Source organism: Camelus dromedarius, chromosome 5 (assembly GCF_036321535.1).
Source record: "Camelus dromedarius isolate mCamDro1 chromosome 5, mCamDro1.pat, whole genome shotgun sequence".
Taxonomy (NCBI): domain Eukaryota; kingdom Metazoa; phylum Chordata; class Mammalia; order Artiodactyla; family Camelidae; genus Camelus; species Camelus dromedarius.
Genome location: NC_087440.1, coordinates 64,199,736 through 64,223,437, shown reverse-complemented (window position 1 = coordinate 64,223,437; position 23,702 = coordinate 64,199,736). Strand labels below are relative to the sequence as shown.

At 46.6% G+C, this 23,702-nt stretch overlaps 1 protein-coding gene across 2 annotated transcripts; it reads left to right on the top strand.

Moving 5' to 3' along the window:
* Nucleotides 1–2,794: 2,794 nt before the first annotated feature.
* On the top strand, nucleotides 2,795–22,585 carry PLEK2 (pleckstrin 2). 2 transcript variants are annotated; one of them, XM_064486052.1, is made up of 10 exons: nucleotides 10,551–10,677; nucleotides 11,991–12,155; nucleotides 15,253–15,434; nucleotides 16,801–16,892; nucleotides 17,192–17,379; nucleotides 17,620–17,721; nucleotides 19,151–19,234; nucleotides 20,144–20,222; nucleotides 22,109–22,285; nucleotides 22,425–22,585. In XM_064486052.1, the coding sequence occupies exons 1-9, from the start codon at nucleotides 10,618–10,620 to the stop codon at nucleotides 22,234–22,236; spliced, it is 1,080 nt and encodes a 359-aa protein (XP_064342122.1). In that variant the 5' UTR covers nucleotides 10,551–10,617; the 3' UTR covers nucleotides 22,237–22,285; nucleotides 22,425–22,585. The 2 variants fall into 2 exon arrangements, with proteins under 2 accessions (XP_031309758.1, XP_064342122.1); XM_031453898.2 differs by lacking the exon at nucleotides 10,551–10,677 and adding an exon at nucleotides 2,795–3,194 and having other exon boundaries at nucleotides 22,109–22,585.
* Nucleotides 22,586–23,702: the final 1,117 nt, after the last annotated feature.

Here is a 23,702-nt window from a genome sequence, read left to right as displayed (position 1 = left end):
CTGTGTTGGTTCTGAGAAGATCAGCAAAGGTTTCTAAAAACGCTACACTTAATGCTGGTGTTGACACCAGTGACCAGCATTAGTATACAATGCTGGTGAGGGCATCACGTGGTACGTTTCTAGAAAGCAGTTTGGTGATCTGTATCAAGAATTTAAAAAATTTGTACCCTTTAACCAAAAATTAAGCTCTAGGCATTTATCTGAAACAATCAGGAAAGGAGCAAAATCTTTATGTACCGTGATATTTATCAGCATCATTTACACAGTAAAAAAGGAAATTCAACCTAAATAGAAATGATTAAATACATTATGACACAGGCATGGTAAAATATTATGCAGCCATTAAAGTTATATTTTTGAATTCTTGAATGATTTGATAAAATTCTTATTAGCTATTATAAATGAAAAAAGGCTGGGTTTAAGTTTTTTAAATAAAATTTAATAAAAATATATGTGTATGTAAAAATATCATCATCTGTCTAGGTGATGGGATTTGAGTGGTTTTGTACTTTTTGGTATTTTCAAAATTTTCTATAATGAGCACAGATTATTTTTATAATCAGAAAAAACATACAAAATATTGTTTAAAGTCTTTTCTGGTTTTGTAGACAGCCCTCCCTGGCCTGCACAGTTAACTCCCTCATTGCAGTCCTGCTCTGATGCAGGATATTGCTGGGGGAAACGCCCCTGCATTTGCCAGGAGCAAGCTTTACACTATTAGCCTGTGTTGTGGTTCTGTATTTGCCACTAACTAGCTGTGGGACCATGGACAAGTCATTTTATTTACCTGGACTTTGGGGGTCCTCATTTATAAAATGAAGTGTCTGGATTAGATGATTCTGTGGCTCTGATAAACTCAGAGTCAAGGAATTCATTGTAAATAAGGTTCCATAATTTGTCCTTCCCCACTGTAAGTATCTTAAACCAGGGATTCTTAGAATAGCTTAAAGAGTGACTCTCTAATGGTAGAATTTCACATCAGGCTATGAATCACCTATACCCAAACACTGACCTTATAACTGTCGACAGCTTGCACATCCTAGACTTTAGCTGGCCCTTTTGAGAGAGTCAGGGTCCCTCCCACATCAGCCTCTGGCCCTAAGAGGGAGAGGAAATGTGTCTGCCTGGAAAAGCAAGACAAATTTCTTGGTCCTGAGTTTCCTTCCCTTCCCGGCTCCCTTCCCCCAGTCTCAGCTATTCACCACTGTCTGTCTGCTTCCTCTGTCTCCATCCTCTTCCCTGTGGTTGAGTCGAGCTTATGTCACTTTGGTTCCCTGGTAGGCTGGTGGCACCACAGCCAGGGGAGGAGGGTGCCTGACTCACGCCCTGGGTCCAGTGAGTCAGACTTGAGGTGGCCTGGGCTAGGGGCTTCCCTAGGATGAGAAGCAGGATCTGAGTAAGCAGAGGCCCTTGCTCCATCCTAGTAGGGGCACCACCAGGAGTGAGAACCAATCATTCTCCATTTCCCATTTCTGTGAACTCATTCAGGAACCCCTTTGCCAAAGAAAATGGCATCTATCTCTTCTAAGCCTCAGAAGGTTGTGTCTGGGTAAGACCAAAACAGACTTTGTGCCAACTGCCTGCCCTCCTGGCATCTGGGAGGAAGAAAGAATAAAAGACTATAGTTAGAGCCAAAGAGGATCAGAATTTCCCATTCCAACCTCTTCATGTCCTGGGTTTGAGCCCAGCAAGTTTTTAGACCTCAGATTATTCTTTCCTCCTCTTCCCAGCTCATGACCTGAGAAACAAGTACATTCACACCAGCTCATGACCTGAGAAACAAGTGCATTCACAGTGCCCTAGGGTTAAAATCCAAGCTTGTGTATCTTGGGTAAGTTATTTAACTGCTTCAAGTTTCAGTTTCCTTGGCTGGAAAGAATGGGATAATAAACTCACCTCATGGGGTGGCTGTGCATTAAGTAAAACTGAGCACACAATAGAGGCCTGGCTTCAGAAGGTCCCGAGGCAGTGTTCATTCTGAAGTGGCCCCTTTGCATTTGGACTCATCCGAGAACCGAAGTCAATCTGTGCAGGAGGCTGAAACTGGTCGTTTCCAGGGCAGGGGCACCTAGTGTGGTTTGGGAGTGGGCTCCAGGCTGGTTCTGAAAGGCACAGCTCGCCTCCCACAGCCTGGGGCACCTTTCTCTATCCTTTTAGGCATCTGGGGCCTTTCCTCCTTCTTGGTGAAGTCCTAACAGGGTCCTTCATGCTGCATTGCAAACAATGAATAAACTGACCAAGTCTTAAGGATCACTAGGACACAAATGTTTAAGTTTAAAACATTTAAATATGAAAAGCCAAAGGGACCTGGGTGATGCTGTCTTTTGTGTCAGGCTCCAATATGGTTCGTTGTCCACGCAGTCCTCGCTTAAATTTTTGAGACTTTGTTCATCATGGATTTTTTTTTGCATTAATTTTTATTAAAAGATACTTTAAAATATTTTAAACTATTGCATTAAAATATTATTTACCTAGATTACTGAGTTCCTTGATACACTTACATTTTGTCCCTAAAGATGGAAAAAGCTCTAGGCTTTTCCAGGGAGAGCTGTATTTGGGGGGCAGAGGGGCCCTGCGAACGGTGTCTGCTTCCTTAAACCTGTGATCTTCCTGCTTATGGGAACTTTTCTGTTTCCACCAGAGACCAGGATAAAGTTCCCAGCCTCGTTCCACCTCATCTACTCTCCTCCCTCCATTTCCATGGAGTTCAGCGATGAGCCCAAATCCTTGAAATCCTTTCAGTTCAGTTTAATTCCGTAAGTCAAGGGCAATATCCTAAGCTCCAGGCGGGCGCCAGGTTTAGGCTGGCTGGGGAGGAAGATGGGCAAAGACGGGAAGAGTAAGAGGCGCAGAGCGCGCTGGGGGCACATGGATGGAGAGAGACGGGGCCGGGACGCTAGCTGCTGGCAGACTCTGCACTCAGAGGACTAACCATGGACCCCAGGGAACCCTTGGCGGGGAAACCACATCAGAAATCCAGACCTGGACTGACTTCCTGCCCGGGAGGCCCCGCGGCCGCGGGCTCTGGGCGCGGGCCAGCGGGGCGGCGCCGGCGGGTCGGAGGCGCTTCCTGGGCGCAGCGGGAGCGGAGCGGCGCGCGAAGGAGCGGGAGGCGCGGGACGGCGCCGCGGGCAGGGCGCGCGGGCGGCGACATGGAGGACGGCGTGCTCAAGGAGGGCTTCCTCGTCAAGAGGGTGAGCGCGCCGGAGCCTCTCCGGACACCGCCCAGGGTGCGCCCGCCGCGGGCGCCGGCTCACCTGAGCGGCGGGCGGGCGGGCGGGCGGGCGGGCGGCCTGGGGCTCCGCTGGCCATGGCTGCGCGACGTGGGGAGAGCCGGGTGGACGGTGGTTGGGACTGAGCTTTAGACGGGAAAGAGAGGCCAGGACACAGGCAAGGAGGAGAATCCCCCTCGGCTAGTGAGTGTGGGGTACAGGTGGCGGCTGCCTTAGTGGGCATCGTAATTAGAACACCTTACTAAAAGATGAAGCGTGTAGTATTTAACGACGAGGTATTAAGACATCAGTGGGCTCTGCAGTCCACCGCCGTCCGTGTAGTGCATCATCTCCTCTATTCTTCACGATAACCCATGAGCAAGGAGGAAGCCTGTTTCTTAAACCTGTACTGTGCACCAGTCCCGGACATTGTCTCCTTTAATCCTCCCAACAGTCCTCCAGGTCGGTGGTACCACACTACCCTCCTTTCTCCAAGGGGAAAACAAAGCTCAAAGAGGTTAAATAGCTTGCTCAGGATCTGGACTAGTGGATGATGGAGCAGGATTAATCCCAGACAGGCTGGCTCCAAACCTTTTCCCGTCCCCCACTGTTCAGTATCGTTATCTCTTTATTACAGATGAGGAAACTGAGGGGCAGAAAGATGAGATCGCTTGCCGGGAGCCCCAGGGCTAGTAACAGCTGGGACTCTTCATTCCTTCCCCATCACCCCACGTGGCCTTTCCCACAGCAACCAAGAGTCCAGACAAAAACCCCACATGTAGGAGCGAAGTAGAAAATGAATGAAAAAACAGCTGCAAGAGGAAATTTGATTTTTTAAAATTCCTTTAAGATTGATGTTCACGTGAAATATTTGTGCTAACCTAACAGCAGAGCATAAACTCTGGGGATGAGCCTTTGGCTCTTCTACTGAGTTTATAGCTTTGGGAGGGGGATGGATGAAATGGGGGTGAAGGCGGCCCTCCCTCCCATGGCCTCCCCTGGCCTCCCCTGGCTGCCAGATCAACCCTGAAGTCTCAACTCGCTTTCAGTTTAGTAGGGAATGTAGCCGTGTTATTTTACACATTATTTGACATAGGGGAGTGGGTGTGTTGTTTGCTCAAAACTGTAAGCAGGAGGAGGTGTACGAAGCTGTGGCAGATCAAGGGTCAGACCGGATACAAGCAGGTACGAAATTCCACAGCCGCTTCATGTCAGCGGGATTAAAGTGATAGATTGGTCCCTCAGGGTTTGTGGAGGCAGCTGTACCTCGGAAAGACAACCTATGGGGAACTTTTCCTGCAGCTTGTGAGGTGAGAGGGGGAGGGGGTTGGGCAGGGGCTTTTGGTGGGTGTTGTTGACTGTCGGGATAGCTGAGCCCTGGTAGGACCTGTGGAGGACAAACCCGCTCAGATGGGCCCTTGTGGGCCTCCCCCTGTCCCCGGGGGTTACCCTAAGTGATTCCCCACCAGCGCCACCTCGCAGAGTCAGGGGAGGGCTAGAGGGAAGGAAGGCTTTGAGTCCTCTTCTGGGCAGGCCACCCAGTCCAGGGTGGCAGCTTAGGGAGTCCAGGGTGCAGGGAAGTGAGGACAGTCGCCATGGGGCTTGGCTGAAATACCTAAAGCACATTCCAGCCAAACCCAACGACAGGAGTTTAGAGCAGGAGCCTGACCTGGAGGCGAGCGGAAGCCACGCCCTTTCCTGCAAGGTGAGGGATGTGGCCCCCAGGCCCCTGCTAACAGTTTCCACCTACTGATCTATCGGACTTTTCCTCTCCCCCATTTCCCCTTTCCTCCTGGATGGCAACAGCAACCCCCGTGTCCACTGGAGAAGTTGCAGGGCTGCAGCTGTGCGATGCCACAGATTCAGGAGGGTTTACAGCCCAGGAGTAGGGCAGGGCCCAAGCTGGAAGCCCAGAGTACAGAACAGTCATCACCAGTGAGGGCGAAGCAGGAGACGGGCAGGGGCATGATGGATTTGGCTCTTAATCCCGCCCAGACAAGAAAGAAGCAAAGCTCCTGGCAAAACACAGGGCGCTCACTTGGCCTGGCTTTAAAGGAGGGTGACGGGGAAGGAAGGCGGATTCATGGGTAGGATTACTTGTTCTTTAAGAAGAGGCTGAAGCCCATCAGTCATTGCTGCCTGGCTCATACCTCAGACGAATCAGAAAATGACATGGCAATGTCCACACACTTTGGCCTAGAAACTTCACTTGTAGGACTGTATTGTATCCCAAGGAAATGCCATAAAAGCTTTGTGAACAAAGTGTTGTTTATGTAGTGAAAAAACTGGAAAACTGCCTGCATGTTCCCCCCAAAGCAACAAATGATTACAAGTAAATTATGGTTATGTAGATGTTAAAAGTTTATAATGTTAAAATCCAAAGAGTAAAAATATAAATGGCATGAGTAAGGAAAAAGTTTGCTTGGAGGAAAGAAGTCTAGAAAGAGTTCTGGAGGTTAGAAGTCTGACATTAAGGTGTTAGCAGGGCCATGTTCTCTTTAATCTGTAGGGGAGAATCCTTCCTGGCCCCTTTTGTTTCTGGTATTTGCAGGCTGTAAAGGAAAAACCCAGAGTTTTCCCTCCTGTACCGGGAAAAACCTAGATCTTCCTGACTGTGTGCTTCTTTATCCTGTGGGTCTCCTTCACTTTTGCAGAACACTGCACTTCTGACATTTCTGGTCACCAAATGTGTGGAGGTTTTTTCCCACACCAAACAATTCTGTGACACCTGCTGCATGTCCCACAGTTTAACTCACTTCTACCCAGAGGCAGCATCAGAGCCCACAGGTTAAGAGCTCAGCCCTACCAGACTGCTCCCCTAAACTCCCCCCTCCTCTCCTCCCCCACCTCACACACCTTGGATGCCAGTCACAGGCCCAGGTTGTTGTCTTCTGTGCTCTGACCAACTGGCTAGAGATCAGAGGTTCCAGTGACCCTCCTCTTGGGATTCATTGGCTAGAGGGGCTCACAGAACTCAGGGAGACACTTATGTTTCCTAGCTTATTAAAGGATGTGATAAAGGAAAGAGATGAATATCCAGATGGGGGAGACATGTGGGCAAGGTATGTGGGAAGGAGCCTGGAGCTTCTGTGCCCTCTCCAGGGCGCACCACTCTCCCAGCACCAGCACCGCCATGTGTCCTCCAACCCGGCAGCTCTCCAAATTCCATACTTTTGGGATTTTATGGAGGCTTCATCACATAGGCACAATAGATTGTTAATTTTATTTTTAGCCCTTCTCCCTTCTCCAGAAAATGGAGAGGGGAGTGAGGCTGAAAATTCCAAGCTTCTAATCACAGCTTGGTCTTTCCAGTAACAAGCCCTCACCCAGGAGCACACCCAGAATTGCCTCATTAGCACAAGAGACACTCCTGTCACCCAGGAAATTACAGGGGCTTCAGGAGCTCCGTACCAGGAACCGGGGGCAGAGACTAATATCCGTGTGTTCCGTTATCTCACACAGGGACCCCTTGGTGCTCCTTGGCTTGTAGATGCTTCACTCTAATCTCTGCCTCTGTCGTCACATGACCATCTTCTCCCTGTGTGTTTTCAGTGCCCAAATTTCCCTCTTCATAGAAGGACACCAGTCGTATTAGTGTCATTAAGGCCACCCTAATCCAGTATGACTTCTACTTAACCTGATCACATCTGCAAAGACCCTATTTCCAAATAAGATCACGTTCACAGTCCCCCAGGGTTACGGCTTCAACATACCTTTTGGTGGGGGGGGGGGGATAGTTCAACCCATAACAAGTACCATCTCTGCTTCTTTGGGGTCTTGGGCAAGAAAGACCCTTCTGGGCCTCAGTTTCTTCATTAAAGTTAGGGAGTAGTATAAGCTTTTTCAAAGGATCCCCCAGCTGTAACATTCTGTGCTTCTTAAGCCCAGCCCTATGGTTACATCCCAACTCACAGACTCTCTTCCTTCCCCCAGAGATTCTAGGGACTGTAAGCTGCTCATGGTCCAATGGGCCTCTGGTCCCAGCCAGCCACTGACGGACAAGGAGCCTGGGGAGGGTGGCGCTGGGGAAGGTACCAGGTGGAGGGAGGCCTGGGTTATTTTTCTGCTTGTACCACTGTAGTTTTGACCTCTGACATCCTTTGCCTGGTGACTTGGATCATTAGTTATCTGCTGTTGTGGGACAGTTACCGCAAAGCTTACCACCTTAAAACAACAGACATTTATTATCTCACACAGTTTCTGAGGGTCAGGTATCCAGGAACAGCTTAGCTGCAAGATTCTGGCTCAGAGTCGCCCATGAGATTGCAGCCAAAATATTGCCCAGTGTGACAGTCGCCTGAAGACTTGACTGGCTAGGGGATCCCTTTCCAGGTTCACACATGTGGCTGGTGACTGGAGGGCTCAGCTACTCACCTTCCTGGGAGGGCTGCTCATGATGTGGGCATGATCAAGAAGAGAGAAAGAACGAGAGAGAGAGAGAGAGCCCCACCCCCAAAACCGAAGCTGCAGAGCCTTACATAACCTAATGTCAGACCTGGGAAGCCATCACTCTGCCATATTCCCTTGGCCACACAGACCAGCCAGGTACAACGTGGGAATAGTCTACACAGGATGTGAATACCAGAGAGGGGGTCACAGGGGCCCCACCAGTCGTCTTCCTGGCACTGATCACATTGGGTGGTGGTGTTGTCTGTCTCCCCCGCTGTCTTGGGTCAGAATCGTGTTCATCTTTGCCTCCCTGCTGCCACACAGTGCTTGGTGTGGTGGTGTTCAGTCCTTGACTGCTGAATGAATAGATAAATGAACGAATTAACCATCCCATCAGGATTTTTGTTTATTTGAGTTTCAATTCATTTTCCATCATAAAAATAATACATGCATATTACTTTTTTTACAAACTAGAAAAATACAAAATGGTGTAAAATGAAAACTAAATTTCCATTCTTATCACCCTGTATCGGTCTCAGTCCCAAGAGGTGATGACTATTAACATTTCTGGGGTATCCTTCCAGAAATTTTCTAAGATAATTACTAGTTATTTTTAGGTATCGTATAAAGTCATGTAAGTAAAAGTGCTTTGCCCTCAACCACTGCTGCTGTACCTCTTGGTGGCTCAGACTGTGGTCTGACCTCGTGGGCTCCAGCAGTGGTCTCTCCTACTGCCTGTTAGGGCTGCAATCCTCCATGCAGCCGTATTGGGCACTGTATTATTACATAGTTAGAATATTTTTCTTTTCTTTTCTTTTCTTTTCTTTTCTTTTCTTTTCTTTTCTTTTCTTTTCTTTTCTTTTCTTTTGCTATTATAAGTAATGATCCTCTAAGTGTCTCAATACAGAAAACCTCAGGGGAGGGTGTGTAGCTCGAGTACGAGAGCTCATGCTTAGCATGCATGAGGTCCTGGGTTCAATGCCCAGTGCCTCCTCTAAAAATAAATGAACCTGATTACCTCCCCTACACCCCCGTGCCAAAGTAAATTAATTAAAAATGATGATAAATAAAATATTAAAGAGAAACCTTTTCCATATTCTAGATTATTTCTTTAGCACAGATCCCCAGCAGTGGAATTCTTGGGTCAAAGAATTTGAATATTTTTATGAGGTTACCAGCTGCATTGAGTTTTCTGCTCACACAGTAGATCCTGTCTCATCAGCCTTTCTCCCTAGACCTCTCTCTTTTGTTATCAGTTGAGATTCTTAGTTGCTCCTAACACGTTCCACTCAAGCAAGTTTGAACAGAAGGGACTTCATGGAGAATAATAAATATTAAGTACCTCAGGAATATGTGGGAGGGCCAGAGAACCTGGCCAGGATGCCACGTAGTCAGGGACAACGCAGTCAGACCAAACTACCCAACAGCACCACCAGACGCTTCTAGTGGGCACATCACTGCCGACACCATTTGCCACTTGTCCCTGATAACCCTGGGGACTGGGTGTCAGGAGAACCTGTTCTTCTGCCACTGTCCTGCCACTTGGTTGCTGCCAAACATGCGTCAATGCCCCACGTGTGGGACTGTCAGCAGCCTGGTCACCTCCCTGTTCCCCTTGTGCCAGGGCTTCTGGGAAACGGAGTGCTTTGTCCAGGAAATGTGGCGTTATCTCCACGTTGGTTTGTTCTGCTCAACATCTGTTGGTTACAGTTGTCTCCCTAAAGTTTCCTGGCTCCTTTCTCCTTTCCCTGTTGTTTTAGTTTATTCGGGCTGCTGTAACAAAGTTCCACAGACAGGACTGCCTACACAACAGAGATTTGTTTTCTCGTAGTTCCGGAGGCTGGAGTCGAAGATAAGGTGTGACCAGCTTTGGTTTCTTCTGAGGCCTCTCTCCTCAGCTTGCATACCTCCTGTGTGCTCACATAGTCTTTCCTTTGCCTGCAAACTTCCCTGACATCTCTGTGTCCAAATTTCCTCTTCTTGCAAGGACCGCAGTCAGATTGGACTAGGATCTTCCCTGGCGGCCTCATTTAACCCAATCACCTCTTTAGGGGCCCTGTCTCCAAGTACAGCCACCTTCTGAGGTTGTGGGAGGAGTGGGGATTAGGGCTTCAACATACGAATTTGTTGAGGGTGGGGAGGATAATTCAGCCCTTAACACCTTATCTGTGTTTTAAGGTTTAAGATTATGTTGCCCCCTCCCCTTCTCTGCCACACACCAGCCCCCAAAAGGTCAACTTAGATTCCAGTATCTTTTCCCTGCACCAGCCACGTGCTGCCTTTAGTGCTAACGCTGCGCCAGGAACTGCTCAGCAGGGGGTCGCCAGGCCAGGGGACCTGAGTCTGGGCCTTGTGGAGAGCAGTACCCAACCTTGTTGCTGAGGAGTCAGAGCCAAATCTTGTTTGTTTCTTTAAACATGTGTGCTTGTGTCAAGGATAGCTGTCAGCCGTCCTGTTACAGGTGGGTGCTAGGTACAGGGCAGAGTGAAGACAGCCAAAGTGAAAAATTCAGCTTGACTCCCTAAGTCCGCTCATGGGAACAGGTGGATCACCAGGCAGCTTAGACATAGTAATAAACTCTTGTCAGATTGACTTTGTTATAAGTTGTATTTTGTTGCCACAGTTAATTCTGTTTGGGCATAGACCGGTGTTCACACCGTCAACTTCTTCTACAGTTTTTGGTTTCCTAACACTCTCAGTACACCGTGAGCATGGAACAGAATTGCAGCACCAGAATTGCAGATGTGAGACTGGAAGGGGGCTTTGAAATTAATAAACACTAGGTAAGGAAACAAGTGAATCGGGGTCATGGGCTCTGACTCAGATAGAGTGCATCTCTCTTGGTTAGAATCCAGCCCTCACTGGGCTCTGCTCTGGGAAGTATGCCAATCAGTTCCTTTCATGAGTGTGTACAAAACCATTCCTTTCTGATTCCTTGGCAGACATTCTCCTATCCACTGGTCTGTTCTAGAAACATACCCTCTGCCATCACCTGACTATCCTGTCCATTGGCTCCATGACCCCACCTGAGACCCCCTCAAATACCCCTGCCTTAAGTCCTGCCACACCAGCCCAGGTAAGACTGTTAGGGTCCTTAACAATGTGTGGCTTCAACTTTACAAATTGCCCACATCCTTCAACTAGTACTAGTCTTTTTTGTAACATATCCTAAGGGGTAAAAAAGGCAGAGATGCAGATCAAAATTTATGTACAAGGCTATTCATTGCAGAATTGTTTATAATAGTGAAAAAGGAAACAACCTCAATTACAAACAGACTGACAAGTAAATGATGCATCTACCTAGTGATCAGTGAAGGGCATGTTTTAAAGACATTTACCGGTGTGAGAAAATGCTTCGCAACGTCAGCAAAACAACAACTGGAAAGTAAAACTCGTATATGCAATATGGCCCTGATTTTTTTTTAAACTAGGAAGTAAAAACTAAAAGGGAAAAAGGCAAGAAGGAAATAAAAAATGTTAACAATGGCTGACTCCAAGTAGTAGGATTTTCTCTTCTATTTACTTTGCAGTTTCTTTCAAGATTTATAACCGGAATAAAAGACCAAATGGGAACTAGAAAGTCAACACCAAAGGTCTTTGTTACATACTCAAAATAGATGACAAAGAGATCCAGACAAAGATCAGACTTTCTTCAGGAAAATGAAAATAAAACATATGATTCTGAACTGAACTCCTTGGCTGTTAAGGACATTATTGGACAAGTGGTGAAACCTGAATGGAGTTTGTGGAATAAATGAAAATAATATATTAATGTAAATTTCCTAATGTTGATGGTTATATTGTGGTTATGTTGGAAATATCGTGTGTGTGTGTGTGTGTGTGTGTGTGTGTGTGTGCGTGTGCGTGTGTGCGTGTGCGCGCTGGAGATATACAATAAAATACTGAGATGTGATTGGAACATCATGTTAAAAACCTTTTTTTACACCTTTATTGTGGTATGGTTCCTGTAGACTAAACTACACATATTTCAAATGTACAATTTGATGAATTTTGATAGATGTATACACCCATAAAACCGCCACCACAATCAAGATAGCTAACATTTCCATCACTCCCCAAGAGATGCAATTTTTGAATTCCCAGTTTATCCCTTCCCACCCCGTTTACCCCCTGATAACCATAAGTAAAAGCTAACTCTTAAACAGTTCTGTAAAGACGTTTTTTATTCTTCAGCTTTCCTCTGAATTGAAATTATTTCAAAATAAAAAAATAAAATTAAGCTAAAAACAAAAAAGAGATAATGCTGTGCCCCTTATTGGAGAGGTGGTTCCATGGCAGTCTGGCTCCCTGTGCGACGGGACACCTCTCCCTGAACACCATGTCGTCTGCTCGGCCACTTCACCCAGGAGCTCTCCTTTCTGTCCTCAGGGTCACATTGTCCACAACTGGAAGGTGCGATGGTTCATCCTCCGGCAGAACACGCTGCTGTACTACAAGCTCCAGGGGGGTCGGAAGGTGACCCCTCCCAAGGGCCGGATCCTTCTGGATGGCTGCACCATCACCTGCCCCTGCCTGGAGTATGAAAACCGGCCGGTAAGTGAAGGGCCTGATTCCCAGCTGCTCCCTGCCCCAGACCCTCCCACCCATGACCTCTTCAGTGAGGGTGGTGTGAGTCATGGGAAGAGCTGAGTTACTGAAAAACCTAGATTCAAATCCTGGATGCACCACATACCAGGCATGTGACCTTGGGCAAGTAATTGAACCTCTCCGAGCCTTAGTGCTGCCTCTAAATAGGATAAAATAATGACACCTGACGATCTCTCATGGTTGTGATGGGGATCCTGAAGGTAATGGTTGGTCAAAGCACTTTGTGGGCTAGAAGGCATTATGCAAATGTGAGTAATTACTGCTACTTGGGTTCAATAGGATGGCTTTCATCCCCCAAGGGGTACATGTTCCAAAAGTCAGGGGCCTCTTCAACCCTACCATCCAAAAAGAATCTGAATTAATCATTATCAAGGGCCTGTTATGTGCCAAGAAATTTGCTAGGCTTGGAAGAGTCAAGGAAGAAAATGGTAAGACTGCTTCTTCTTGAGTTAATAATCTTATGATGAAAGCAAGTGATTAATTGAAAAACATTCAGAGTTCCAAAGTTGGTACAAACACAGCCACAGAGAACACTGTATTCCTGAAGAGAAGGAAGGTGTCATTATAGGCTGTCTGGGTCAGGTACAGATTTGAGGGGAACAGAGATTTGGGCAAAGATCTGAAAGAGGAAAGAAGCAGAGGTTTGGGGCAGGTGGAAGGTCTTGGGTAAAAGTAAGGGGACAGATAGGGATAGATTTGGAGGTGAGGATGACCATTGTGGCCAAAGGGAATGTTCACTGAAGGAGCAATGAGAGTTTGGCTGCGACCAGGTGGAGGTAATAGGGAGCCATTGAAGTTTGAGTGAGAGACTGGACTAGTGAAAACTCTCTTAGGAAGATGAAAATGAGGACCTAAACTCAGTTCCTAATAAGATTATTAGATTATTAGATCCATAAAGAAGAGATCTTACCATTTACTCCTTTTCATGGTTTTTTGTTTGACTCTTCTAGACCATTTGATGAATCCTCTAAGAAAATATTAATGATGGTCAATTCTAGGTGGTGAGTTTACTGGTGGGTTTTTTTGCACTCTGTAGTTTAAAATTTTTCTCAAATAGAAAACAACAGAAGCTATTAAAATAATCAGGCATGAAATGAGACAAAAAGGAGGGACAAAGATGAGAAAACATTATGAAGGAAACACTGACACGATATAGTAGACTGGATGTTGAGGGCAAGGGAGAGGGAGGCATAGAACTTCATTCTAGTCTAGGAGGAAAGTGAAACGTCATTCTTTAATTTCCACTGCGAACCTGGAGATGCCACTGATTAAAAGAGAGGGGGTAGCTCTCTGTTGGGGTGGGGATGGGAATTCTGGGGAGCGCTGAGCCTGGTAAAAGACTTGGGTCTGCATCTTCTTTGTAGCATCATCAGACCAGACACAATGTCTGGGCACATAGCAGATTCTTAGTAAAAGTCTGTTCAATAAGTGTTTCATAAAAAAGAAAGATTTACAGATAAGCGAGACAGTTTTAAGAAGAAAACTTAGTTTTCTAAGTGCATTAAAGGGTCTAGATCTCAATAAATTAAACCCCAGAACTTGTAGGTTAACTGGTTGACCTCATACCACTTCGTCATCTCTAAGGAACAGTCAAGAGCAAAAGTGCTGGTAAGAATGGGCTGGCGGTAGGAAAACTTTGTTTCAAGTTTCAAAAAAGGAGACAAATTGTTAACTGGAGTTCTGAGCTTCATGTTAATTCTGTCATCTGCCTGGTTCATGAGTTCTTGAGCTGGAAGAAGACAAGAGTAGCTACTAGCTTCACTAAGAACAAGTTATAAAGTATATCATATACGTGTGTGTATATAATTTATTTTTAATTAGGGAAGCTATAAAACAGTGTATCTGGATTTCGCATGGAATTTTATAGTCTCTTCTGAAATCCTCTCATTAAAATGGTGGACTGCAGATGGACGGTGAGGGTCCAGGGAGCTGGTTGAACTCATCCTCCCACAGTGTTGATGAGTGAATCAGTGTTAACTTGGAGGAACATCCTCATGGTATTCTTTGGGACTGTGAGCCAGCCTTGTCTTACCCACCATTTTTGCTGTTAATGTAGACGAGAAACATTGATTAAGTTTGCAAGCAAAGCAAGGTGGGAGCTAATACACTGGAAAATGGAATCAGAATGAAACAGAATGTGCCTGTGTTCCAACACAAGTGGTAAGCCCAGTCTACTCAGATGACACTTAGTAGGGTCAGCATACAAAATCCTACAATGTTTGGAAAAAACTCCAAAACCCTAAATGCATATTTAAAGGATAGAGGAGATGTGGCTCACTGAACAAGACTCTCAGCTGGCTGCACGGAGCATCAGTCCACGGTGCCCCGTTGCTGCCACTGCTATGTGACCTCAGCCTATCAGCCCATGCCGCCCTGCACCCCCCAGACCTTCCCTCGAGCGATTGTTCCATTCCCAGGGTCATATTTTATGAGAATGTTGATCAGCTGCAGAACCTTGAGCAGGGTGTGAATTAGGTGAGAAAGTTTAAACCGTATTATATGAGGAATGTGTGAAAGACTTGAGGATGGTAAGACCCGACCAAAAAGGGAATCAAAGGGAGCAGAACCACCAGTTCCCTTGAGGTCGGTGTTGATACCCTCCTATGACAGATGAGGACACTGAGGCTTAGTCGGCCTCTTAATGTGCCCAACTGTCCATAGCTAAATGGCAGAGCTGGGATTTGCATCCAGATCAGTCGGACCTGAAAGCCTGTGCATTTCCCACTTCAGCACAAGGGCTCTCGTGGGAGGTGAGCTTAATCCATGTGATTCTAGAAGGCAGTCAGGAGCAGGGAGACCAAGCGTCCAGGAATCAGACCTCATGCTAATTAGTCTATCCAAAGAGGAGAAGCCGTTAGCTCCCTGTCACTGGAGTCGTACAAGTGAATCTTTAAAGACAACCTGATGGGGTGTGGTCAAGAGGTCAGGCAGTCACGGGACCACGTGGCCTCCCAGGTTCACTTCAGTTCTGTCATTTTTGCTGCCCAACCAGCATTCTCTTGCTTACTTGGCCTCTGGTCTGACTGGCGGTCTCTTCCTACAGCTCCTCATTAAGCTGAAAACTCAAACATCCACGGAGTACTTCCTGGAGGCCTGTTCTCGAGAGGAGAGGGACGCCTGGGCCTTTGAGATAACAGGGGCTATTCACGCCGGGCAGCCGGGGAAGGTCCAGCAACTCCACATACTGAGAAACTCCTTCAAGCTGCCCCCTCACATCAGCCTGCAGTGAGTGCCTGACTCCCGGCTCCTCACCCTGCTGGGCTTTGATGCAGCCGCTTCTGTGGGCAGTGGGGGTCGGGGGTGCTCTGTGGCTGCTACATAGACCTGACTGGTACCACCATTGTGCCTTTGGACCTCTGCTGTCACTGTCCTGTTTATATTGTTTTCTCTGCCTAGGGTTGGCCCTACCTACCTGCTTTGGTCCTGAGTGATCTTTTGGGGCCTCTGCTGCTCCCGACCCTCTTGGTGTCTTGACACTTTCCCTTCCATTTCAGCCAGGGTGCCCAGGGTGAAGTGACAGCTCCCCAGGAATCTCCACTCACCAAGTCATTGTTTGTAGCCTGGTGGCAAGAATGATGTGTTCTGCTAGCAGTTGCATTCTTGCTCTGTGGGGTTCCTCATCCATTCGTCCATCCATCCATCCATTCATTCAAGAAACAGTAGTGGGGAGGGTAGAGCGTGTGCTTAGCATGCACAAGGTCCTGAGTTCAATTCCCAGTACCTCCTCTAAATAAATTAGTAAAATAAAATAAAAACCTAATTACCTCCTCCCCCTAAAAAAGACTGATTAAAAATATTTTAAAAAAATATTTAAAAAATAAACAGTTATTGAGTGCCTTCTGCATGCCATACAGTGCTCTAAGCACTCAGGAGATGCAAATAGGAATAAACAAAGTCTCATCTTCAGGGGCTTTCCAGCCCAAGTACGTAAATAGAGGGTGAGAAAAGATCTTCCATTGGTGGCAGGAATCGATCAGTGGTGGAGGTGATGCTATGAAGTAGGGATGTATGGAAGGAGTTACCGCCATGGAAGCTGTTACATCAGCCCATCTGCAGGAAGCACCCCCTAACCTTCCAGGCAGCAGAACTTTATACCCATCAGAGATGTGGTATGAGTCCATTCCTGGGCTCACAGAAAACTCCATACCAGGCCCCGGAATCTCGGTGGTGCATCCAGGGCGCTGCTAAACCATGGGGAGTGCAGGGAGGACCAGCAGCAGGTGAGAGTAGGTTCAAGTGATGGGCGACTTTGAGAAGTAGCTGGAGAAATTTGGACTTCGATGTGGTAGATCCTAGAGAATCATTGCTGTACATTCTTTTGTTTTTAAATCAAGTCCCAGCTCTTTAGTTTTACTGCAAACGTAATACCTGTCTGGTATAGAAATAGTGGAACATTTAGATGAGGAAGAAGAAAAGAAACATCCTAAAATCCTACCTCTCAAGTTCTGTTGCATACTGGACTAGCCCTTTCTTTGTGATGCGCAGGCACCATTTGCCACTTGCTTTATATCCTTAGCAACAGCTCTTGGACCCTCCCTCATACCTGCCAGTGTGTTGAGGGTCCCCTCTCCTCTGCCTTCCTTCCATGTAGTCGCATCGTGGACAAGCTGCACGACAGCAGCAGCGGAATTCGTCCAAGCCCCAACATGGAGCAGGGAAGCACCTACAAAAAGACCTTCCTAGGTGAGCCTTCTCTCTCAGGGGTGGGCCAGGCCATGGAAACCTGGGGCTTCGTGATCCGGGACTCAGTGGGCTTGACTGGCTTGTGTTGAGGCCAGAGCTGCCTGCCAGCCAACGGGCAGGCCTGAGATGACCACATGTGGGTGTGGCCAAAGCTCTGGGCAGCAGGTCTGGCCTTCAGTCTGCTCTTGGGCAGAGCTCCAAGGCTGTTCAAAGCTGACCGAGAGGTCAAGATCAGTGGGCTCACAGCCAAGCACCTCAAAGAGCCTGGTCTGACTGGTGCTGCCCTTGCCCTGATGCAGGCTCCTCCCTGGTGGACTGGCTCATCTCCAACAGCTTTGCAGCCAGCCGTCTGGAGGCCGTGACCCTGGCCTCCATGCTCATGGAAGAGAACTTCCTTAGGCCGGTAGGCGCCCGAAGCACTGGAGCCATTCGCTCTGGGGACCTGGCTGAGCAGTTCCTGGATGACTCCACTGCCCTGTACACTTTCGTGAGTTAGAGAGTGGGTTCCTCTTGCCACGAGGCAGAGGGAAGGGGGTCAAGGGTCCACAGTCTGGGGTGAGAGTCCCAGGGTTTGGGGGACAGCCTCACAGTTTCAGTTCACAGGGACAGTTTGGGGGACAGTAGAGGGGGGTTTCTGTAAGGAGGATTTTCCCTTCCCCTGTGGTAGCCCCCATAGCCAGGAACTGGGACTTTTTGGTAACAGTCCTTGCCCTCTCCTTCCCACTAGGCTGAGAGTTGCAAGAAGAAGATAAGCCCCAAGGAAGACATCGATCTCAGCACCGTGGAGTTAAGTGGCACAGTAGTGAAACAAGGCTATCTGGCCAAGCAGGTATGGCTGCCTTGGAGCAGGGAGAAGATGGACGGTTCTCAAACTCAGGGGAGCCAGGAGTCCCCTCAAGGGCCGGGAAGGGCTGAGACTGCCAAAGGACACTAATTATCAGCAGAATCTGCTAAAGCCAGCGTCCAGCAGCAGCCACAGGGAAGAAATCAAGGGCCTGCACGTGCCCACAGGAGTCCCAGGCCAGGGGGCGTTCAGGGGAAGGGTGCACACAAGTAATTTTCCCAGTGTTAGAAAACAACACCCGCGTCACCGCCCAGTGCACCTTCTTACCTGGAAGGGCACTGCCTACTGGCCGGTGTTTTGCATTTGCTGGCCTGCTGCTCCCTGAGGCTTCCTTGGGTCTCTGCCTGCTTCTTTGGGACTCCGCACACTCCCTTGATAAGTATTTTCTCCACCTACTTCAGTAGGTTGCAGATGAAATTCTGCAGTGTGATCTGAGTGTTTAAAAACTGATTGTGGCCACTGCTTATAACCACGTTGGGAGACCGGCCACATTAAGGGGGAGGAAACCAGGTCACGGGCACCCCTGCAGCATGTCTACCCGGGCCTGGGAACCAAACCGCCGTGAACTGGCACATGGCATGTAAGGCGACCTCCTGCACACCCCTCGTTTGTGCACTCCTTATGCACTGCGTGGATGTGCGTGTCTGTACAACGGGCGAGAACGCTGCCCAGCGCCATTCCTGGCGTTCCCCGAGGCACACGTTGTCATTGTCACCTGATTCTTGCATATCAGGAACCCCTTCTGCTCTTAGATTGTTTACCATCCACTCAACCGCCTGCTTATCCCAAGGGCCCTGCTTCGGCTGGGCCTGCCAGGAGTCTGGTGGAGGGAGGTAGTGAGGTCCTGGGAGAGGAGGAGGAGGGGAGTGTGGGAGGGACTGGGGAGGTCCAGACTAGAGGGCTACCGAAGCTTTGTGATCTAGGGGTGAAGCCACAGAGTCACACACGTCAATGTCTTACATATTTAGACTGTAACATGTAATTGATCGTTTCCTACTCTTTTTCTGATGCAGAAGGTTAAAGTGGTCTTTACTGTATATATATGCACATGCATGCCTGCAGCTGTAGGTTTGTTTTTGGACTAAGCTGACACTTAGAAAGTTGGTGCCCTTGGGTTCACGTTTGCCTGTGAACTCTGTCCCCCAAGTGCCCAGGCAATGCTCCCCCTTTCTGTCAGCGCTGACCCTCTTTGGCTCTGTCAACTTGACTAAAGGTGACAGTGTTTCTGCAAAAGTGTCCCTGAGCAGGGAAGTCCCTGGCATGTCACAGCAATCCCAGGGTTTCGGGCGGACTCTTTTTAGGAAGTAGTCCCACTGGAGCAGGGATGGCTTGGAGGTTTGGCATTAGAGGCACAGAGGTGGGAGGAAGTGACTGAGAGCTGTCCCCCACGAGCCTGGCACCCTGTCTTCCCCAGGGGCACAAGAGGAAAAACTGGAAGGTGCGGCGCTTTGTTCTGAGGAAGGACCCCGCTTTCCTGCATTACTACGACCCTTCCAAAGTGAGTGCCATGTGATGCTCCACTTCCTCCCTTCCCCTCAGCATCCCCACCGTGACTCCCACCCACCAGGCCGTTCCTTCCACGGTGTGAGCTGCTCCTTATAGTCTGATCACTCCTTTCATCCATCACATCATTGCCTGCTCAGTGGGTCTTCATTGTTCTGAGAGGAAAAGCACCTTTCAGCTTCCCCAAAGCTGGCTGTGTGCCTAGGGAGGGCGAGGGGGCTGATAAAGAGACTCCTCACTGGTGCTTCCGGCCTCTTGACCCCTTTCTACCCAGAGAGCCCATGAATTCTGCCCCCCTACTTCTTGTCCCCTCGAGTGTTTTGAACAGTGTCTTGTATCATTTAATATTTAAGCCATAATTTACTAATTGTCTTTTCTTTTCTTTTTTTCCTTATTGGTCAAAGAATTGTTCTTCTGAGTTTCAGATAATAAGTACTACTGCATGCTGAGTTGATCTAATTCCAATCAAAAGAGAAGACAAATGGCCTTTTAGTCAGCCTGTTCGGGCTTGTCTTGGTAGATGTGTCATTTTCACTTGTTGTTTTGAAGTAATGAAGAGTGGGTATTCCTCCCTCACTGAGCGTCAGTCAGGAAGCCCACTGTAAGCTGAGAACCTGAAGGAATTTGAAGGAGCCCCCGGGACCCTGCTGGACCACGGGGAGGACCAAGGGACAGGGAGGGGTGTTGCGCTGCTGCTGCTGGCTGAGGAATGAAGAAGCCCAAACGTCCTTACTGATGCATATAACTTGGCCACGTGATGTCCAAGTTCAGCCTCATCTTCTGTTAGAAATGACGCTCTCTGACTTTTGTAGCAGGCCTGACTGAGGGTGGTGATAGGTGAGAGTGTCACTCTTCTTTTTTGTGCATTCACATAATTCCTAATCAGATTTCCTTTCCTCTGCAGGAAGAGAACCGGCCAGTGGGTGGGTTTTCTCTTCGTGGTTCACTTGTGTCTGCTCTGGAGGATAATGGTGTTCCCGCTGGTAAGGTGCAACTTCAGCCCCAGCCTGAAGATCTCAGGGGCCTCCCTCCTGTGCTGTCAGTAACGCTCTGCTGATGAAGGACTGAGCTGTGGGGGCTGAGTAGGGCTTTCTCAGTGAGACAATGAATGGCGTGAGTTTCGAAGCCCATTTCATAATTAGAGAAAGGGCAAGTGGGGCGTTCTTAGTGTTTTAACAACACAACTAAATAATCCTTGTCTTTAATGTCTTTTCCTGTCCTTTTTTTTTTGTGGACATATATTTTTTAACATTTTTTATTGATTTATAATCATTTTACAATGTTGTGTCAAATTCTAGTGTAGAGCACAATTTTTCAGTTATACATGAACATATATATATTCATTGTCACATTCCTTTCTCTGTGAGCTACCATAAGATCTTGTATATATTTCTGTGTGCTATACAGTATAATCTTGTTTATCTATTCTACATTTTGAAATCCCAGTCTATCCCTTCCCACCCCCTGCCCCCTTGGCAACCACAAGTTTGTATTCTGTCTATGAGTCTGTTTCTGTTTTGTATTTATGTTTTGTTTGTTTGGTTTTTTTTTTAGATTCCACATATGAGCAATCTCATATGGTATTTTTCTTTCTCTTTCTGGCTTACTTCACTTAGAATGACATTCTCCAGAAACATCCATGTTGTTGCAAATGGTGTTATGTTGTCAGTTTTTATGGCTGAATAGTATTCCATTGTATAAATATACCACATCTTCTTTATCCAGTCATCTGTTGATGGACATTTAGGCTGTTTCCATGTCTTGGCTATTAATAGTGCTGCTATGAACATTGGGATGCAGGTGTCATTTTGAAGTAGGGTTCTTTCTGGATATATGCCCAGGAGTGGGATTCCTGGGTCATATGGTAAGTCTATTCCTAGTCTTTTGAGGAATCTCCATACTGTTTTCCACGATGGCTGTACCAAACTGCATTCCCACCAGCAGTGTAGGATTCCCTTTTCTCCACAGCCTCTCCAGCATTTGTCATTTGTGGATTTTTGAATGATGGCCATTCTGACTGGTGTGAGGTGGCAGCTCATTGTAGTTTTGCTTTGCATTTCTCTGATAATTAGTGATATTGAACATTTTTTCATGTGCCTATTGATCATTTGTATTTCTTCCTTGGAGAATTGCTTGTTTTGGTCTTCTGCCCATTTTTAGATTGGGTTTTTTTTTTTTTTTTTTTATTAAGTCTTATGAGCTGCTTATGTATTCTGGAGATCAAGCCTTTGTCAGTTTCATTTGCAAAAATTTTCTCCCATTCCGTAGGTTGTCTTTTTGTTTTACTTATGGTTTCCTTTGCTGTGCAGAAGCTTGTAAGTTTCATTAGGTCCCATTTGTTTATTCTTTTTTTCTGTCCTTTTCTATGCTTATTGGCCCATAAACTTCCACCTAAGAATAATGGCTTACAACAGTGCTTAAAGATTGACCACACACTTTAATATCTTATCACACTCATTTCACAATAGACAGCTAAGGTAGGAAGATAGTATTATTTTCATTTTATGGATGTGGAAACTGAGGTTCAAAGAAGTTAAGCAATTCAAAGTCAAATCCCAACTCTGTCCCTGTTTTTAACAGAAACATACTAGACTCTTTGATGGGAATGAGATTGTAGATCTATGGTTAGCATGGGGGCAGGCCAAGAGGGCTTCCAAGAGTGTCCAGACTGGCAGGAGGACTTAAGGCACAGGCGACGAGGAGGGAACAGATGGGATGAAAAGAGGACAGAATGCATCTTGTGGGATTTCCTAACCATATACATTTGTACCTGGGAAATACTTCATTCTATGTGTTTTTGTCTATGTCTCAGTTGACTTTCAGCTGGGAGCAGATATGAATATTCACTGATTTTTTTTTTCCTTCCTAGGTGTTAAAGGAAATGTCCAGGGAAATCTCTTCAAAGTGATTACTAAGGATGACACACATTATTATATCCAGGCCAGTAGCAAGGCTGAGCGTTCAGAGTGGATTGAAGCTATCAAAAAGCTAACGTGACAATGACCTGAAGGGAACAGGACTAGGAAGTCCTCTCTCCTACCAGAAGGTACAGACAGGATTTCCTGGAGAATGGGAGTGTGTTGAGACTTTTAACTTCTTTTATATTTTGTACTGCTTTGGAGTGAGACTGGTGGAGTTCCTTAGATTATAATCGGCAGAGGTGCCATTTCCTTTCCCCGCTTCAGGTTGACAACCTGGAAATGCTAGATCGGCCATTAGGCATCAGCATCTTGACTTTCCCCCATCATCACAACCAGCCATTTCTTGGGCACCAAAGTAGGTTTTCCCTTGTTGTCACACTAAACTGGCCCTGTTGTAATACTAAATAAATAACACTGTCAGCTCATGGTAGCGCTCTCTGAAATGCCGTCAGCAACTCAACTCCTTGGGAATTAGTAAAAATTGACATTTATTCCTGGTTATTAGAATTCCTGTACAAAGTTTTGTAGTTTTCAAAGGTTTCTTGTGCTTAAGGCTATGTGAATTACTAGGTATAAAAACATCCCAGGTGATGTACTAAAGTGGGGATGGTGGCAAAATTTTGGCTGAAAATATTGCTTTGCTTTGAAACATAAGCCTTCTTAAGTATTATAGACTGCAGGAAAAAAATCATGGACTAAGTTGGAGAGATTAGTCACACATACGCCAGAAAAAAAGCAAAACTGTAGCTTTTTTTTGTGGGAAAAAAATGGTATTCAGAAAGAGATGCAGAGCAGGAGCTACCACAGGACAGAAACAGGCGCTCTCTAAAGGACAGAGAAAGATGTGACTGGGAAAAGAATTAAATCAAGGCATGAAATTTTGTTTTTAGAATGAAGATTAATGGAGACAAATAGGTACCAACAAGCTTCACCAGTTAGGTTAATCTCAAGTAGTGAAAAGTCTTTATCATACAGTATCTTTAAAAACACTTTTATTACTTTTCAAGTTTATACAGTAATCTGCCAAGTACAAGTGCTTAGACTTCCTTTAATGAATAGATACGTAACTTACATTTAAGGGGGTGGGATACTTCCAAAGTGCTTAGGTAAAAATTCATTTTCTTAAATAGTTTGAACTGTCTCCTCTTAATCTTGTCTAGAATACCTGATCTGAATGATCAGGAATTCCAAGCTAATGAAGTTTTTACTTTATTCCTTACATTGTAAGAGACTGCCTTTTAAAGCACCATTTTCCATTTGGCATTTCACCAAGGCCTATGTCCTTGGAATTAGTTTCTTTATTGCTTTTTGATATCAACAGGTGTTTATCTGAATTAAACTGCATTTAGTTTGATGGCTTCTTGACTCCAAATTGGCACTACACCCCACTCTGAATAGTAGACATCAGTATGGTGTGTTGAAAAGTAGTTGACCATCACCTTGAGGCAAATCAGAGAACAACTCTCTCCAAGGTACTAGCTTGCATTTAAAAAACCCCCCAACCATTTGTTCTTGATGTAGAAGTTGCCTGGTCAAGAACGG

Bases quoted from the DNA above. Each gene is read 5' to 3' on its own strand.
- PLEK2 (XM_031453898.2), top strand. From the start codon at position 2,934: ATGGACCCCAGGGAACCCTTGGCGGGGAAACCACATCAGAAATCCAGA. The intron at 16,893-17,191 runs GTGAGCCTTCTC...GCCCTGATGCAG, and splicing joins CTACAAAAAGACCTTCCTAG to GCTCCTCCCTGGTGGACTGG. The intron at 17,380-17,619 runs GTGAGTTAGAGA...CCTTCCCACTAG, and splicing joins CCACTGCCCTGTACACTTTC to GCTGAGAGTTGCAAGAAGAA.